The sequence below is a fragment of the Homarus americanus genome, unplaced genomic scaffold (assembly GCF_018991925.1).
Source record: "Homarus americanus isolate GMGI-L3 unplaced genomic scaffold, GMGI_Hamer_2.0 scaffold5831, whole genome shotgun sequence".
In the NCBI taxonomy this organism is placed as follows: domain Eukaryota; kingdom Metazoa; phylum Arthropoda; class Malacostraca; order Decapoda; family Nephropidae; genus Homarus; species Homarus americanus.
Genome location: NW_024719604.1, coordinates 1,424,581 through 1,443,637, shown reverse-complemented (window position 1 = coordinate 1,443,637; position 19,057 = coordinate 1,424,581). Strand labels below are relative to the sequence as shown.

General features: G+C 42.9%; 1 protein-coding gene across 2 annotated transcripts in view; it reads right to left on the bottom strand.

Annotated features, from left to right (window-relative positions):
* Positions 1-15,531: 15,531 nt before the first annotated feature.
* The window catches only part of LOC121860118 (synaptotagmin-17-like), a 13,263-nt gene continuing 9,737 nt past the window's right edge, over positions 15,532-19,057 (bottom strand). For both annotated transcript variants that reach the window (XM_042357147.1, XM_042357148.1), the window contains exons 9-12: positions 17,932-18,052; positions 17,375-17,602; positions 16,369-16,466; positions 15,532-16,249 (exon numbers count right to left, since the gene is read on the bottom strand). In XM_042357147.1, the coding sequence (XP_042213081.1) occupies positions 16,220-16,249; positions 16,369-16,466; positions 17,375-17,602; positions 17,932-18,052 (477 nt within the window). In that variant the 3' untranslated portion in view covers positions 15,532-16,219. The remainder of the gene's footprint in view (positions 16,250-16,368; positions 16,467-17,374; positions 17,603-17,931; positions 18,053-19,057) is intronic.

Below are 19,057 nucleotides of genomic sequence, written 5' to 3'. Positions count from 1 at the left end.
CCCACACCACACAAGGAAATATTCCAGTAGGTAAGGCACCCCACACCACACAAGGAAACATTCCAGGTAGGTAAGGGCACAATTCTCTCCACCACACAAGGTTAAAGCACGGTAGGTAAGTGGCACACCCCACACAAGGGAAGCACTCAGGTAGGCGCACACCTCTAATTGCTGACAAGCGAAGTATACTCAGGTAGGTAAGTGGCATACTGTACTTACCAGCCTGGATAAGTTATTCTAAGAACAGTTATCTGTCAGGATGTCTGTAGGAAGGTCTTCGAAGGTCTTCCTTGCCTGTCTGCTGAGCTTCAAGCCTTTACTATATTCAGAACTGTAAATAAACATTGATAGAACAAAAACAACAATATGCATTATATACTGTTTACTGTATGTATACTGTATGTATATACTGTATGTACTGTATATATGTGTATTGTATATACTGTATTGTATATAATTCATATAACAGTGGGACACAAGACAATTAGAAGGTAATTATGATACAATTGTTTGAGTAATAATTAAGAAAAAATATTAACAAAGACAAACATAAGAAATGAAACAATTAATTTGATAAATTTCATGAATTAGTTTAGAAAAAAGAGACATTGAAGTAAGGATGGCAGTCTTGTTTATCAACACTATAAACATCATTTACGACTCATATATACAACTGTAGTCAACAATGGTAATACTCAACACTTATGACTCATATATACAATCAGAAGTCAACAATGGTGACACCAACACTTATGACTCATATACAACTGAAGTCAACAATTTGGTAAATAATTCAACACTTATGAATCTATATACAATTGTAGTCAACAATGAACAATACTATGAATGTATATAATTAGCCAATAATGGTAACATTTGGTGACCTATATACAACTGTAGTCAACAATGGTACACCAATATCTACATCATACAACTGTAGTCAACAATGGTAACACCAACATTATGACTTCCATAGAAAATCATGAGAATAATAATGGTAATAATCAACACTTAGACTCATATATACAATCAGTAGTCAACACGGTAACACCAACACTTATGAATCATATATATAACTGTAGGTCAATAAATGGTAACACCACCACTTAAGGACTCATATATACAACTGTAGTCAATAATTACTATGACTAACATACAATCAAATAACAGGATGTCATACATATGTGCACAGACAATGACGCAACATCAAAATAACTGAGTGATACAACTACACATTAACTTAACCCAAATAAAGTTAAGTTGTAAACGTTTAACAAAGTCACAAATTGTTTGAGTGTTTTAAGAGAGACTCATAACAGCGCAACCTGCTTCTGTCATGACAAGTAGAGTGTTTAAACTGTACCACTAACCCGTGCTGATGTGTTTTATTACTGACTGGGATGTGTGGTAGAAGGATTGGGAGGTGACGGAGGGAGTGAGAGGGCTGGAGAGGTTAAGGGGAGATGGAGTGTGACAAGGAAGATGGAACAGTTACGGGAGGAAGAGTGAATGAGGTGAGGTGGAGGGAGTAACAGAGTGAGGGAGAGAGAGAGAGAGGTTCAGTGTTGGAGAGACATTGAGTGAGGACGATACACGTAGAGAGAGAGAGAGAGAGAGAGGTGGGGGTCAGGGCACAGTAAGTAGTATCTTGGTACAACTTACCTGCAGAACAAGAGTTGGATGTATCCCCCATCATCTTCATTATGGCCAGTTGATTCACTATAAGAGAGGAGCTCATCTCCTGATGGTGGTCGTCGTGGGTAGCAGCAGGGTGAAGGTGCCCAGCACAGAGCAGTAGCAGGAGAATCATCTTGACCACGTTTACTCGCGTCCAGGTCCACACAAGTAATGCGCTGCTGCGCCCAAAGCCGAGTCACACTCCACCTTATCTGCTGCCTTTATCCCGACGCCCACTGGTTGGTGCACTTGATAACTGCCCGCCTGATGGGTTTTTCTAGTGCATGTGTTTGGTTCCCGGAACTGTGGCAGAAACTTTCTAAAGTTAAGTTTACGCCCCTCCACAGGAACGGCAGTTCTATATACACAGGCCAACCTCCCGCCAAACTAAATTACAGAGACTTTCGCCTCGTAGGACAGCTGTACCCTAAGTTGACTGCTGGTGGGTGTAAGGAATGAAACCGTAGAACTCGCACCTCTTAGAGTGCACTAAGACAAGTGAGTGAAGTAGTGGTTTTCTAGTGCAGGTATTTGTGGAAATTTTTTGGGATGTAACCGTATCATAGTGTCCACGACATTGGTAGTTAGGATGAATTTACAGAGTTCGTTAAAGGTTTGTTAAGTGGCAGCACGGAGTGATTTGGTTTGCACTATGAGATGTAATGCTGGAGGCTGTTTTCTGTTTTCACCACAAATTCAAAGGAAGGATATCTCAAGAGTTCCCAACATGGCCTATAGCCAAGTCTGATTCTGGCGGCAACTATATCACTGAGCCGGGTCAGACATTTATTCCGGCCGTATTGATATTTTGTGTCACAATGTTTATCATAGAGGTGAACACTAACACTAGCACCCTGGTTGGTCACTTCGCTCTTCGTTTATGATTTCAAGAGCGGCTGGAGCGTCTTGACTCGACCAGTAGTTATGGTTGAGCGTCATCAGGGATTGGGAGTGTGCAGAGGGATTTTGCGAGGTTGTCTATGGAGTCAAGTTTGTGGAGGCCAATATGGAATGGGCGTCTGTGTTCGCCCTTATAAGACACTGGTGAATTTATCTCACTAGATCCTGACAGACGGGAATGGGTGAGTTGATCGGCTCTTGTCCAGAACGAGAATCACTGATAAACCAGTCCACTCCGCCCCTCGTCCGGCCAGTAGTTGATGGTCCCCAGGATGCCCTGTAGTTCACACCTTGCTGTACTCACCCGAAATTGGCATCATAAGCACAACCTGCAGCACCCGTGTCCTGGAGTGAGCCGTCGGTGTAGAGGATGATCGAGTCTTCAGGGATGACTGCTGTAACTTCACTCATCTTCTGTGGATGGTCTTTGTTTCGGTGTAGTGTAGGGACGGCGGAGTGATGACCCCTGGTGCTGGCGCTCACCCGTCATTACCTGAGGAATGTGAATGTTGAGATCTAGGAACACATCAAAGAAGGAATAGAATTTTATATCCTCTTATTGACTCGTCCGGCGAAAGGGGCGAGTTTCGAAGGGTATTAAAGAAGTGGTCAGTGAAGATGGGAGAGACGTGAGGGTTCCTTAGGCATTTAACTCCACAAGTGTTGAGTAATATTTTCTCTCTGTCTTGGGTACAAGACTTTCGGGGTTGTCATTGGACGGCCTAGGATGAGTCGCACTGCTTCATTCTGCAACTTTTTAAGAGGTGATAAAACGGTGGCGAATAGTGAGCACAGATGGAGGGCGTGATAGTCTATGAGCGACCGTATACAGGCTACTATGGGGACTAACACACCAGTACACCTGTTGGCGATCTGCTTCAGCGGTTTTATTCGTTCTTTGATACAGTTAGAGAGAAATTGAACCAAGGGGTAGAACCGTGCCTCGAAGGGGGTGCAGGGGAGGATTACTGGACCATCTCGGTACTGGTATTGCTGACAGGCCTCGAGGTCATTACTGTTGCGGGAAGTGGGTTGGGATAATTGGCAGGGGAGTGGCGAGGTAGACTTTCGTTTTCTCTGCGGATATTATGAGCCCGCACCGATGGGCAGATTCTTGGAAGGCGGTGATGAGCTGCTGTTGGCGTTCATGTGAGGCTTCCTGTAAGACGTCGTTAGCATAGCTGTAAGTCCGTTCTGTCCCTCTCAGGATAAGTGGACCAATGAGACGATGTGTGAGGACGTTAAATAGTAGGAGGCTGAGTACCCGAACCCGCCCCGAGGAGTGCCGAGCTCAAATAATCTTATAATCCCTGAAGACGCCCTTGAAGAGTACCTGGGACTGGTGATTCCCAGATGAGCAGTTTATCGGTGATGCCGATAATCAGGCTTAGGTTCGCGACGTCAAACGCTACCGTAAGATACAACAATACAGCTCTCGGGCCGGGTGGTGTCCGAGAGTTCCGCGAGACAATTGTGTGTGGATCGGCCCGGCATAAAACCATATAGGCTAGGAGAGAGACGGTCCAAGATGTTGTAGATAAGGCAGGCCAAGAGTATTCGCTCAAGAACCTTACATATGCAGGAGGTAAGAGAAATTGGCCGAAATTTTGTCGTGTCTGGTTTTGGTTTGGGTCAATGGTGCTCGAGGTTGAGCGGCCCAGATTCCACTAGTTCTTCAGCATATTCCTGGGGGCTGTGGTGGATGGAAGTGGATTTATCATTTTATTAATTCTGTTTTTTTCCGGGTCTCAGCAGTAGAGGTGTTGTGATTAATGCTTGAATCAAATAGGTTCCAGTGATCTGAGCGGCCGTAATCCTGGATATTTCTTAAATACTGGACAGAGGCAAGGTATTCACCTTGGGGGTGCCATCTGTGACTTGCCTCCTTGGCGTCCACGATTACTCTACTAGCTTCACGTATGTGGTTGTCCAGGACCCAGGGGCTTCTCGGTCGAGCTTTTTGTTTGAGGTTGTCTTGGTATACAAATCGGGAGTATAATTGTCTGATGGTGTCCGTCAAGTCATCCTTGAACTGTGTGACAGATTGTGGATCCCATAAGCTATACTATGCTGTCATGTATCTGCCGGACGTTTCAACATAATGATCAGGCACAAAATAACGTGGCCGACGTGTTGCGAGCCCCAGTACGATGTGGTCTGAGATGATATGAGGCACAAGGCTTGCCTTTAGCCTGTCACTGATGCGGGGTCTTAGTTGGAGCTGCAAGACGACGTGTGGCACAGCCAGGCCAGATATTTCCTCCCACCTCACCACAGGTGACTCGCCGTTGTCGAGAATATCTGAGGTTGACCTGGAGGGCTTGGCTAATTGGGGTTCACACTCCCGAGAGTAATGATAACCCGAACACCAGCCACATACCTCTTGTCTCCAGCAGTGAGTTAATATACGGTGTGCCCAGTCCCCAGCATCTGAAGCAGGAGACAGGCTTGGTGACCATGAGGGTGAGTTGACATGGTAGGAGACAGGGAGACAATCAAATTGATATAAGGAAAGGGGGGGGGGGAGGTTCACTTCCTTTCCAAAGGATAACAATTGTGTTGAGCGGTTGGCCATGAAGCGTCAGGTTGGGAACACTACCGGTAGTTCACAGGTTCCCTGGCCACCATTGTTAGCCCTGAAGGGTTGGGGCAGCCCGCCTACACTCGAGTCTCAGTCTTTAATCAAGTTGCAACAGAATAGTTAAGATCGGATATCTTTTACACCGTCGTGGTTCAGTGGATAAGCTTCCTGTCTACCATTCGTGTCAGTTCGGGCTCAATACTTGGTACTCAGAGGTGATATTTAGTTTACCTGTGTACATTAGTTCATATATTGCTGCCTTTGGGTACGTGTGTGCAGATCCGCTATGTGTGTTTATGCTCGTATGAGTACTGTTAAGTGTGTGTGCATCCGCGTGTATTTATATACGAGGATTTTTATCTGAACTTTTTGAGGCCAGACCAAATTATGCCCAGCTCCTCCTCCTTACTCTCTACCCACCATGAGATACTCCTCCTTACTCTCTGCCCACCATGAGATACTCCTCCTTACTCTCTGCCCACCATGAGATACTCCTCCTTACTCTCTGCCCACCATGAGATACTCCTCATTACTCTCTGCCCACCATGAGATACTCCTCCTTACTCTCTACCCACCATGAGATACTCCTCCTTACTCTCTGCCCACCATGAGATACTCCTCCTTACTCTCTGCCCACCATGAGATACTCCTCCTTACTCTCTGCCCACCATGAGATACTCCTTACTCTCTGCCCACTCACTGACCCACCATGAGATACTCCTCCTTACTCTCTACCCACCATGAGATACTCCTCCTTACTCTCTGCCCACCATGAATCTCCTCATACTTCTACCCACCATGAATACTCCACCTTACTCTCACCTTTCCTTGAGATACTCCTCCTTCTCTCTGCCCCTGTAGAGATACTCCTCCTTGCCTCTGCCCCTGAGATACTCCACCTTCCTCTCTGCCCACCATGAGAGATACTCCTCCTTACTCTCTACCTACATGGGAATATATCACCACTTTCTACCCCACCATAGAGATACTCCTCCTTACTCTCTGCCCCACCATGAGAATGCTCCTCTGCTTCCCACTCTCTGCCCACCATGAGATACTCACTCCTTACTTTCTACCCCACCAGAGATACTCCTCCTTACTCTCTACCCCTGCATGAGATACTCCTCACTTACTCTCTGCCCTGCATGAGATACTCCCACCTTACTCTCTGCCACATGAGAGACCTCCTCCTTGCTCTCTGCCCCACCATGAGAATGCTCCTCCTTACTTTCTACCCCACCGCAGAATACTCCACACTTACTCTCTGCCCACCGTGAGAGATACTCCCTCACTACTCTCTACCCACCATAGAGATACTCCTCCTTACTCTCTGCTCACCGCCGGTCTCCTTACTCTCTGCCCACCATGAGATACTCCTCCTTACTCTCTGCCCACCATGAGATACTCCTCCTTACTCTCTGCCCACCATGAGATACTCTCCTCCTACTTCTGCCCACCATGAGATACTCCTCTTACTTCTGCCCACCATGAGATACCCCTCCTTACTCTCTGCCCACCATGAGATACTCCTCCTTACTCTCTGCCCACCATGAGATACTCCACCTTACTCTCTGCCCACCATGAGATACTCCTCCTTACTCTCTGCCCACCATGAGATACTCCTCCTTACTTTCTACCCACCATGAGATACTCCTCCTTACTCTCTGCCCACCATGAGATACTCCTCCTTACTCTCTGCCCACCATGAGATACTCCTCCTTACTCTCTGCCCACCATGAGATACTCCTCCTTACTCTCTGCCCACCATGAGATACTCCTCCTTACTCTCTGCCCACCATGAGATACTCCTCTTAAAAGCCTTATATATATCACAAGAAAGAAGAGGATGGCTGTCATAATCCTCTTGAAAATTTAGTATCTTATTAAAGTGTATAATTCGACCTAAGTTTAACTCTATCTTGCTAAGTTATAACTAAGTGGAGAATAACTACGAAAAGACACATCTGTAGCCAGGCTGTTATCAGAGGTGAATTTTCATAAGTTATCTGAAGTGTTATGACGTCAACAGCTGATGACGTCATAGGTGAAGTGTCCGAGGGCCAGGAGACTAACACGAGGCTCCTGTATCACATTTATTTCAGCACAGATAACAGAGCCTGATCATAAGCGTATCATAGTTACATGTGTGATCAGTTCTTCTTAATCAAGATATACATAACTTTGATATATACATACATACATACATACATAAACTTTATCTTAAGGAATTGTAACTAATCTTAGAATATATTGAATTTTTTTTAAATAGTTTTTGGTATAAAATATATAATGTATTTTTCATAGTATAAAATATAGTCTTGGGTTAGTGTAATAAGAGTCTTGATGACGATCTAGATGGGGGGGACAATAAGACTTTTGTTAGTGTGACCAAGAAACTGTGTGTGATGTGTGACCAAGAAACTGTGTGCGATGTGTGACCAAGAAACTGTGTGCGATGTGTGACCAAGAAACTGTGGGCGATGTGTGGACAAATATTCCGATAAAAAACTGGCTGACTGATATTGGGTCAAGTGATGGGGACATAAGGTAAATAAATATAGTGAAGTGATTGAGTGAGCAGTGTAAATATTGTTAAGTCATTATTGATCTTTCACAATGCAGGTACAATCGTGGGCTAAATTCCTCGGATACTTTTGATAATTTCTGGTCTCATCAACTTAAGGGTCTTGGTGGTTAAGGGACTGGATGAAATTCTCTCTGATTTGTCTCTAATAGTATTATGACGTTTTGTTTACAGTCTCCATACTAAACTACAGCATCGTTCACCTGCCATAATTCAACCATGTAGACAATACCTGATATAACAGGAATTTTGACTTTAAACTAAACAAAAGATAAGATACAATTGAGAGTTTGTTTTAGTAGTGATGAACAGTAGGTACACCTTCTCTGCCCACTTACCATACAGGCAGAGGTTTAATGGAAAAAAAAATTATATTCTTATGAAAACATCTACAGTACGTACCCCACTCGTTTCAAAAAGTATCTTGACCATTTTGTGTGGTACAATATGACACAACAGACGAAGGATTCTGACAACACTACCGAGACAACAGGAGTCACAGTGTTCATTGATCGACCCCCACCGTGAAGATACTTTTTGGGGCGAGTTGTACATCAAGGTCAAAAGGCATCCATAATACTGCAAAAACTACCACTAATATTTATACATGTGTCTATGGAGGGTTAAGATTCGCTTGGTGCGTCAGATATTGGACTATTGTGCCGTGTCATATTAATAAACATCTAACAAACTTGTATTTATCAGGCAGAATAAATAAATATATATATATATATATGATATTTAGGAACTACCGTTGGGGATGGGTGAAACTTCAAAGCGTCGATAAATCCCAAACTAAAGAATCCACACAATCCACTGTAGAAACTTAAACATCATCACTACTGTATCACCATTATACAAACATGTCCAGTGAATCTACAGCTTAATTATTTATCATTAGAATAATATATGGGAACTAGATATATCACATACACAAGTTACTAAGTTACTGTTAGCAGGTTATACAAGGCGAACCTTCATAATGCCTCCTCTAATAATACTCTACAACAGGGGTACTTTATATCGGCAAAAATACAACTAAGTTATTACATAAGTTCTCTACGTTAACTACCAATGTTATCTGGTATATATGACCATTACTCTCTACAATATGACCATTACTCTCAACAATATGACCATTACTCTCTACAATATGACCATTACTCTCTACAATATGACCATTACTCTCTACAATATGACCATTACTCTCAACAATATGACCATTACTCTCTACAATATGACCATTACTCTCTACAATATGACCATTACTCTCTACAATATGACCATTACTCTCTATGACCATTACTCTCTACAATATGACCATTACTCTCTACAATATGACCATTACTCTCTACAATATGACCATTACTCTCCTCACTCAGACATAATCCTACTTGACTATCATTCGTCAACACCAAATGTTAATATTGATAAGTACAATATTATAACAACCACCACAAGAGCATGATGATAAAACTACAAGTATAATATTTATGTACTGTACTCTACCATCCAAACACCGTCCTCCACTCACTCTACCATCCAAACACCGTCTTCCACTCTCTACCATCCAAACACCGTCTTCCACTCACTCTACCATCCAAACACCGTCTTCCACTCACTCTACCATCCAAACACCGTCTTCCACTCACTCTACCATCCAAACACCGTCTTCCACTCACTCTACCATCCAAACACCGTCTTCCACTCACTCTACCATCCAAACACCGCCCTCCACTCACACTACCATCCAAACACCGTCTTCCACTCACTCACTTACATTACCTGTCACCTGTCCATCTTTTAATTAACCCTCTTCTCAAATATTTCTTTGTTTTTATCACCACGAGATGTTAACCTAACCTAACCATTTTGAAACTTTATCTTCAGTCTTGTAAGCATTCATTCCATTGTTGGTGATTTAAGGACAGTGTGGATATAGTATACTGCATTAGACAGTCTTCACTTCCCCAACTGTTAAATGAGCTGGGGGTGGTGGGAGGGGGGGGGGGGGGGGATGGGCTCAAACCACAGACCCTTAGGACAGGATGTGAGCATTGTATCCACTCGGCTGAGCTAACTGATCCTAAACCAAGTGGTGGTGAGCCAACTACCCGCCTCTTATTTACCGTTTTGAGCAGTCTTAGCTGATGCGGTTGACGCTAAGGGAACTCCACAACACCTGTGTTTCGGAATGACGGCATTATCAGAGTTAGTGCCATGATGACGTGATAAGTGTTAAAGCCACTACCATAAGTTCCATAATGGCACCATGATGACGTGATAAGTGTTAAAGCCACTACCATAAGTTCCATAATGGCACCATGATGAAATTAATGACAAATCACATGACCTAAACAGTATAGAGAATTCGACACATAAAAACATCTTATTTACACAGAAGTTGATATATTGAAAATTATACCAGAAAATATAATGTTATCTTAATTACATTTATCATGGTGACACATATACGACAAGCCTATACGAGAACATGTATTATATAGAACTGTACATATATTTTATAAGACTAATATATGAGATAATAGTGATTTAGATACATAAATACTAAATCAGAATTATAACAATTAAAAGTAATAAAATAAAGTTTGTGTTGACCTTATAATCTATTTCTGCCATTGTGATTAATTCTTTAAAACAGACGTGTAAACTTAACTACCTCGGTTACCTGTGTGTCTCAGGTACTGGCTAACCAAGTAACATAAACATTCTGAGCAATATAGGTTTATTAATGTTTGCAAGAATATAGTGTTACATGCAACATCTCATAGTATAACCTTACAACCGTTAACAGCCAATTGCTTCATGAGCTGTAGTTTTAAGCGTCTGACCAGTAAGTAACCTGGGTGTCAGACGTGTAATATACAGTATGTGTAATCGTTATTGTATTCTTATATATTTTTGTGAGTATAGCATTATATTGGACATTTTATTTGTGAATAATTATAATATTAACCTATACAATCTAACATTAACATTGACAGGTCAAGTACGATGTTTGGGTGAGTTTGACCAAAGCAACTGACAGAAGCAGACCGATTCACAGGCCGGCCGAGTCAGTCAGTCAGTCACACACAATCGGGTAGTGACTGAACCTTTCATTGCCACTCACCTACGTTGTCAATACAGTTCTGTCTACGACCTGGTGAAGTATTCTGTCTACGATCTGGTAATGTACTCTGTCTACGACCTGGTAATGTACTCTGTCTACGACCTGGTGAAGTACTCTGTCTACGACCTGGTGAAGTACTATGTCTACAACCTGGTGACGTACTCTGTCTACGATCTGGTGATGTACTCTGTCTACGACGTGGTGAAGTACTCTGTCTACAACCTGGTGACGTACTCTGTCTACGACCTGGTGATGTACTCTGTCTACGACCTGGTGAAGTACTCTGTCTACAACCTGGTGAAGTACTCTGTCTACGACCTGGTGAAGTACTCTGTCTACGACCTGGTGATGTACTCTGTCTACGACGTGGTGAAGTACTCTGTCTACAACCTGGTGACGTACTCTGTCTACGACCTGGTGATGTACTCTGTCTACAACCTGGTGAAGTACTCTGTCTACAACCTGGTGAAGTACTCTGTCTACGACCTGGTGATGTACTCAACTCCTAGTGTTTACTCTTGAGACTGGCTGGTTTAGTGTTTACTTAAAAAAAATTATTCTTTGTTTATCGGTGATGTTTGTGACCCGAGAGTCATTTAATATGTTCACTTTTATTTGTTATTTAACTATTATTGTTAGCAAGTGTTGGTCAATAGTTATATATTTTACCTCACTTTCTTTTCTCCAATCGCCAAGTATTAATTTATTATAAGTGGCCACAACCAATCCTCATCTAATTCAGTTATAGGAACATGATAACGGAGGAAACTGCAGCGGGCCTATTGGTCCATACTGGAGAGTCCCATTTACACCCAACCCCTATCGCTCATATATCCACCCAACCTATGTTTGAAGCTACCCAGCGTATGAGAGTTAATGATGATGTTTGGTAACTTGTTCCAGTCATCCACTACTCTATTTCCAAACCAATGTTTACAAATCTCACGCCTAAATCTATATTTGTCTAATTTAATACAATTGTTATAAGTTCGCTCTTATTTGAATATTTTGAGTACCTTTGTTATATCACCTTTGTTTAGCCCTGACTTCCATTTATACACCTCGATCATCACTCTACGTCTCTCAAGGAAGTGCAGTTATTCACTTCTAAATGCATGACTTTTAAGAGCCATACACCTTTGACAGGTAACTATACAAATATACATAAATTTCCCTCTTGTAATACTTAACACCTTCAGTATATCGTTATATAATACAAAACAGAGACTTAGTGAGACTTGGATATATAAAAAACTGCAATATTTTCCGATGGTAAGCGAACATAAACACTACCCAAAGAAATAAGTAGACGATAGCATATTGAAATCTCTTAAAGAGCACCAACATACCACACGAGGGTAAGCACCTTTTCCTTTAACAGTTATGTGCCTGAACTTCCTTGTTAATGAACGTCTTACGTGTTATACACAGCACTGTATGATGTATCCGACTTAAAATATAACTAATCTATACAGCAGCACAAAGACGGTTCACAAACATTGAAGAAGATAAAAGCCATAGGTTAGGTTAGAGTTCTATAAACACACACTACCTACTGGTCCCCTATTGTACAGTATATAGACTAGTCACAATATGGGCTGTGGAAACAACTTGGACAAAGCCGTGTACACATACTGTCCTTGTGATTACTGGAGTCAGGCCGTGTGACTAACCCTTGGCTACTATCTCGTATTGTAGTCATGTGCCTCAGCATAAGCTAATATGGGCACTTGAGTCTCATCGTCAACGAGTGAACGCTGTGAGGACATCCTTCACATTAGTCAACTCATAGCCTCACGTATAATGTCAGTGAAAATAAGAGATCAAGCCTGAGTAAATTCATATTGCACTAGTAGTTACGGGTGTAAGTTTGTGATGTACTGTTGATAATGTACTTTCAGGTCATCTAAATAAGAAATAGTTTTACAATTAAACAAATATGTATAAGATGCGAGTACTAGATAATATTAGACGTCGCCTCTGTCAGTGTAAGCGTCCAGCACCACTTTAATATTGACAGTTAGTTCCGTGTCCTTCATGGAGTGCTCTCAGTAAGGCTGTCAGGGGGAAGTCCAGCTGTCAGTCTTACCACAGCTGTGTGTACCTAGTGTAAATGGTTGAATGGGCGTGAACTGTACACACTTCCAACACTGATGTAGCTGTAGTGTTCACGTAGCTACATAACATCACTCAACGCAATACGTTATAATAATATTTGGCACACAAAACACAGCTGCAGTTACTTTATAAGTAGACATTGAATAAAGTGATACAAACTGCATAAACTATATAGTACAGTACACGTTGTTATACACTGACCGCTACTGTATATATATATAAAACTTTTCCTACTGTACAAAACTAATAATGAAATGCCTTACTTATATGTATATATACTGTATATATATTCTAAATATCAGACGTTGGTAATAGAGATCCGACATAAAGAAGGATGTAGTAGTTAATTATATCATTAACCAGTATAAACATTTTAGGTTAAACTTGTAAAATTAAACAATACAAGTTTCTTAATAATATAAAAGGTTTAGTAATAATCATCAATTTTAGGGACCATTAACCTCTAAACTTCTACCATGATAAAGAAATATATCCAGATTATCAATGATTAGAGCTGAACACAGGTGGTGACGAGTGGGGTGTGCCACGAGTAACAGCTAACACAGGTGGTGACTAGTGGGGTGTGCCATGAGTAACAGCTTGTACCTCACCTCCACAGCTGCTGTTTAACTCTCCCAAATATCAATGAGCAAAATAAACAATGTGGAAAAAAACTCGTAATACAGTACACTGACGAGTAACTCGGTGTAAAGAACTCTACCATGATAAGAAACAGTGCCAGTCAGTGAACACAAGAGACAGTGCCAGTCAGTGAGCACAAGAGACAGTGCCAGTCAGTGAGCACAAGAGACAGTGCCAGTCAGTGAACACAAGAGACAGTGCCAATCAGTGAACACAAGAGACAGTGCCAGTCAATGAGCACAAGAGACAGTGCCAATCAGTGAACACAAGAGACAGTGCCAGTCAGTGAACACAAGAGACAGTGCCAGTCAGTGAACACAAGAGACAGTGCCAGTCAGTGAACACAAGAGACAGTGCCAATCAGTGATTACAAGAGACAGTGCCAATCAGTGATTACAAGAGACAGTGCCAATCAGTGAACACAAGAGACAGTGCTAGTCAGTGGAACACAAAGAGACAGTGCCAGTTGCGGGAACACAAGAGACAGTGCCAGTCAGTGAACACAAGAGACAGTGCCAGTCAGTGAACACAAGAGACAGTGCCAGTCAGTGAACATAAGAGACAGTGCTGCCAGGAACACAAGAGACAGTTAAAGTCAGTGAACATAAGAGACAGTGCTAGCTGTGAATACAAGAGACAGTGCCAGTCAGTGAATACAAGAGATGCCAGTGCTAGTCAGAACACAAGAGACAGTGCTAGCTGCGAACACAAGAGACAGTACAGTCAGTGAACACAAGAGACAGTGCTAGCCAGAACACAAGAGACAGTGCCAGCTGGGGTGAACACAAGAGACAGTGCTAGTCAGTAAATTGAAGCAAAGAGACAGCTAACTTAGTGAACACAAGAGATAGTGCTAATCAGTGAACACAAGAGACAGTGCTAATCAGTGAACACAAGAGACAAGAAAAAGGCCAGGGGTGAACACAGAGACAAAAAGGTCAGTAATGACAAGAGACAGTGCCAGTCAGTGAACACAGAGACAGTGCCAGTCAGTGAACACAAGAGACAGTGCCAGTCAGTGAACACAAGACAGTGCCAGCTGCGAACACAGAGACAGTGCTGCCAGTCAGTAACACAAGAGACAGTGCCAGTCAGTGAACACAAGAGACAGTGCCAGTCAGTGAACACAAGAGACAGTGCCAGTCAGTGAACACAAGAGACAGTGCCAGTCAGTGAACACAAGAGACAGTGCCAGTCAGTGAACACAAGAGACAGTGCCAGTCAGTGAACACAAGAGACAGTGCCAGTCAGTGAACACAAGAGACAGTGCCAGTCAGTGAACACAAGAGACAGTGCCAATCAGTGAACACAAGAGACAGTGCCAATCAGTGATTACAAGAGACAGTGCCAATCAGTGAACACAAGAGACAGTGCCAGTCAGTGAACACAAGAGACAGTGCCAGTCAGTGAACACAAGAGACAGTGCCAGTCAGTGAACACGTAAGAGACAGTGCTAGTCAGTGAACACAAGAGACAGTGCTAGCCAGTGAACACAAGAGACAGTGCCAGTCAGTGAACACAAGAGACAGTGCTAGCTGGGTGAACACAAGAGACAGTGCTAGTCAGTGAACACAAGAGACAGTGCTAGTCAGGTGAACACAAGAGACAGTGCTGAAGCCAGGTGAACACAAGAGACAGCTAAATATGAACACAAGAGACAGTGCCAATCAGTGAACACAAGAGACAGTGCCAGTCAGGTGAACACAAGAGACAGTGCTAGTCAGGAACACAAGAGACAGTGCCGTCAGTGAACACAAGAGACAGTGCCAGGGCCAGTGAACACAAGAGACAGTGCAGTGCCAATCAGTGAACACAAGAGACAGTGCCAGTCAGTGAACACAAGAGACAGTGCCAGTCAGTGAGTACAAGAGACAGTGCCAGTCAGTGAACACAAGAGACAGTGCCAGTCAGTGAACACAAGAGACAGTGCCAGTCAGTGAACACAAGAGACAGTGCCAGTCAGTGAACACAAGAGACAGTGCCAGTCAGCAAGAACAATAAAATATGATATGAGAACTGAGAAATAGTGTTAATGATGACAATATGAAACTCGGTAGGAAGTATTTTGACTTGGTGGTCGAGTCTGAGTCAATTCTCAGCGTTTAACTGTGATCAGATCCCAAACAATGGCACATGTACTAATAGTCTCGGGAACTTTACTACAATAAATAACTAAACTGCAATAAACAGTTTCCAGCTTAACTGTTGTGAAGGACAGGAGGCTTTTTTTAACCTAATAATGAACAGTACAGTACAGAGATAGTGACCAAAACATTGTAACTACTGTACTGTCCTCCAAACTATCAACAAAAGCTGGTAAGGAATAACTTATGGTGTAGATGTGTACAGAAAACAAGAGAACAACGTTACTTATAAAGGTTGTACATATAAGACTGCCTTCTTGGGCAACTACTAATGTTCACAGCGTTGTCATAACCTGTGTTAATATATCGTGCACATAATTCTGCCAACTCATGACGTCTCCAAAAGGTTAAAGACACATAATCCAACACACCAACTCTTACGGCCCTTGAGCACAGCTTATCTTAGTTGTCGAAAACCAGGATGAAGTATGAGACGTTGTTCACGGCACACAGCGGGACGCAGACGACACCTGTTGGTAAAATGACCCAAGTTATTTTTAATGAAGAGAAATACATTTGAAATTTTACTATAACGTTATATTTATAAGAAAAGCTGAAGGAATTTTTAATGAGACGAAAGAAAGTTTACCTCATCACACTGTTGGCGGGAATGTACGGAATGCCACTGTGCCACCGCGTGTCTCTGTGACCCCACCATATTGCTCCAGTGAGTGATCTCGTGAGGACCTGAAAATAACTCTAATTAACATATAAGTCAAGGTTCCAGGTATCTACATCAACTAATTAACATATAGGTCAAGGTTCAAGGAATCTACGTCAACTAATTAGCATATAGGTCAAGGTTCAAGGTATCTACGTCAACTAATTAGCATATAGGTCAAGGTTCAAGGTATCTACGTCAACTAATTAGCATATAGGTCAAGGTTCAAGGTATCTACGTCAACTAATTAGCATATAGGTCAAGGTTCAAGGTATCTACGTCAACTAATTAGCATATAGGTCAAGGTTCAAGGTATCTACGTCAACTAATTAGCATATAGGTCAAGGTTCAAGGTATTTACGTCAACTAATTAGCATATAGGTCAAGGTTCAAGGTATCTACGTCAACTAATTAGCATATAGGTCAAGGTTCAAGGTATCTACGTCAACTAATTAACATATAGGTCAAGGTTCAAGGTATCTACATCAACTAATTAACATATAGGTCAAGGTTCAAGGTATCTACGTCAACTAATTAGCATATAGGTCAAGTAACTGATATTTAACTCGTCAAAAGCTGTAGACCAACTTCGTGTGTGTGTGTGTGTGTGTGTGTGTCCTCCTGATACTCACTGATTCCCTTATAAACTTATTGAGACTTGTTAACATTACCAGTGATCACGATTCAATTTACAAGTCCGAGAAGAACTAACCAGACCCGTTCTATAGTATCTCTTTACCTGTTGGTATTGTTCGTTAACTACCCAGACAAAGATGAAACCATTATGAGTATTATTAAGAATTGTATTAGGCAGTTAGGAAATTTTGTCAGTGTGTAGGGAAAATCTAGAAAAGGCATATTAATGATAAACCCTGGAGGTAATTTAATTCAAGTTCATTATACGTTACATTAAATAAATTAAAGAACAATTTACCTGATGGTTGTTTACCAAGGACAATCCTGCCTATAAATTCATCTCTCATCACTCCGCCATTCCAGTCCCACACGGTCACCACTAGAGATGCCTCACGCAGCTCAGGGGACGCGATCTGGAAGCTGAACGACTCATTGAACGAAGGGGTGAGCGTGTTCTTCTTAACGCTTGTTTTCTTGGATTTAAGGTGGCGACCACGGACCACCAGAGACACACGCACGTACGGATCTGTTAACGCATAATGTTTGTCCGTGAAAATTGAAAAAAAAAACGAAAAACACAAACAAAATAATCAACAATAATTATTAACCTATAATCAAGTGATGTAATTTATTGTTTGATTCATGTTAATTATAAACATTACTAACTGTTTCCTAACTTGACTTGACTTGACCTGATCTGACCTGACCTAACCTGACCAAATAAAACCAAACCTAACCTAACCAAACCAAACCACCACCATTACCACATCAAGTAACACTGACCTGCTCCTTGAGATAAACACATCAAGTAACACTGACCTGCTCCTTGAGATAAACACATCAAGTAACACTGACCTGCTCCTCGAACTAAACTTGTCTGAAGGATTTGCTTGGCCTTGATAATATCGACGTTAAGGCGACCAGCAGTGGGCAGGTAGTTAAGTGAGAGAAGCAGCTCCCCAAACTCCTCCGTCTCCTGTCATGGGAAGTAAAGCATTGTGAGTCATCAGTCACACTACATACTGCCCCTCATACCCAGCCACACTACATACTGCCCCTCATACCCAGCCACACTACATACTGCCCCTCATACCCAGTCAGCCACACTACATACTGCCCCTCATACCCAGCCAGCCACACTACATACTGCCCCTCATACCCAGCCAGCCACACTACATACTGCCCCTCACCCAACCACTACATACTGCCCCTAATACCCAGCCAGCCACACTACATACTGCCCCTAACAGCCAGCCACACACATACTGCCCCTCATACCCAGCCAGCCACACTACAGCACTGCCCCTCATACCCAGCCACACTACATACTGCCCTCATACCCAGCCAGCCACACTACATACTGCCCCTCATGCCCAGCCAGCCACACTACATACTGCCCCTAATACAGCCAGCCACACTACATACTGCCTTGCAGCCAGCCACACTACTGCTGCCCCTCATACCCAGCCAGCCACACACTACTACTGCCCCTCATACCCCAGCCACACACCATACTGCCCCTCATACCCAGCCAGCCACACTACATACTGCCCCTCATGCCCAGCCACACTACATACTGCCCCTAATACCCCAGCCAGCCACACACACCACATACTGCCCCTGTCTGTATACACACACTACACACTGCCCCTCATACCCAGCCACACACATACTGCCCCTCATGCCCAGCCACACTACATACTGCCTCGTGCCCAGTCAGCCACCATGCCCTCCTTTGATCAGCCACACTACATACTGCCTCATACCCATACACTATACTGCCCCTCCTTGCCCAGCCAGCCCTACATACTGCCCCTCCACTTACTTGTGTACACTACATACTGCCCTCATGCAGCCAGCCACACTACATACTGCCCCTCATACCCAGCCACACTACATACTGCCCCTCATACCCAGTCAGCCACACTACATACTGCCCCTCATACCCAGCCAGCCACACTACATACTGCCCCTCATACCC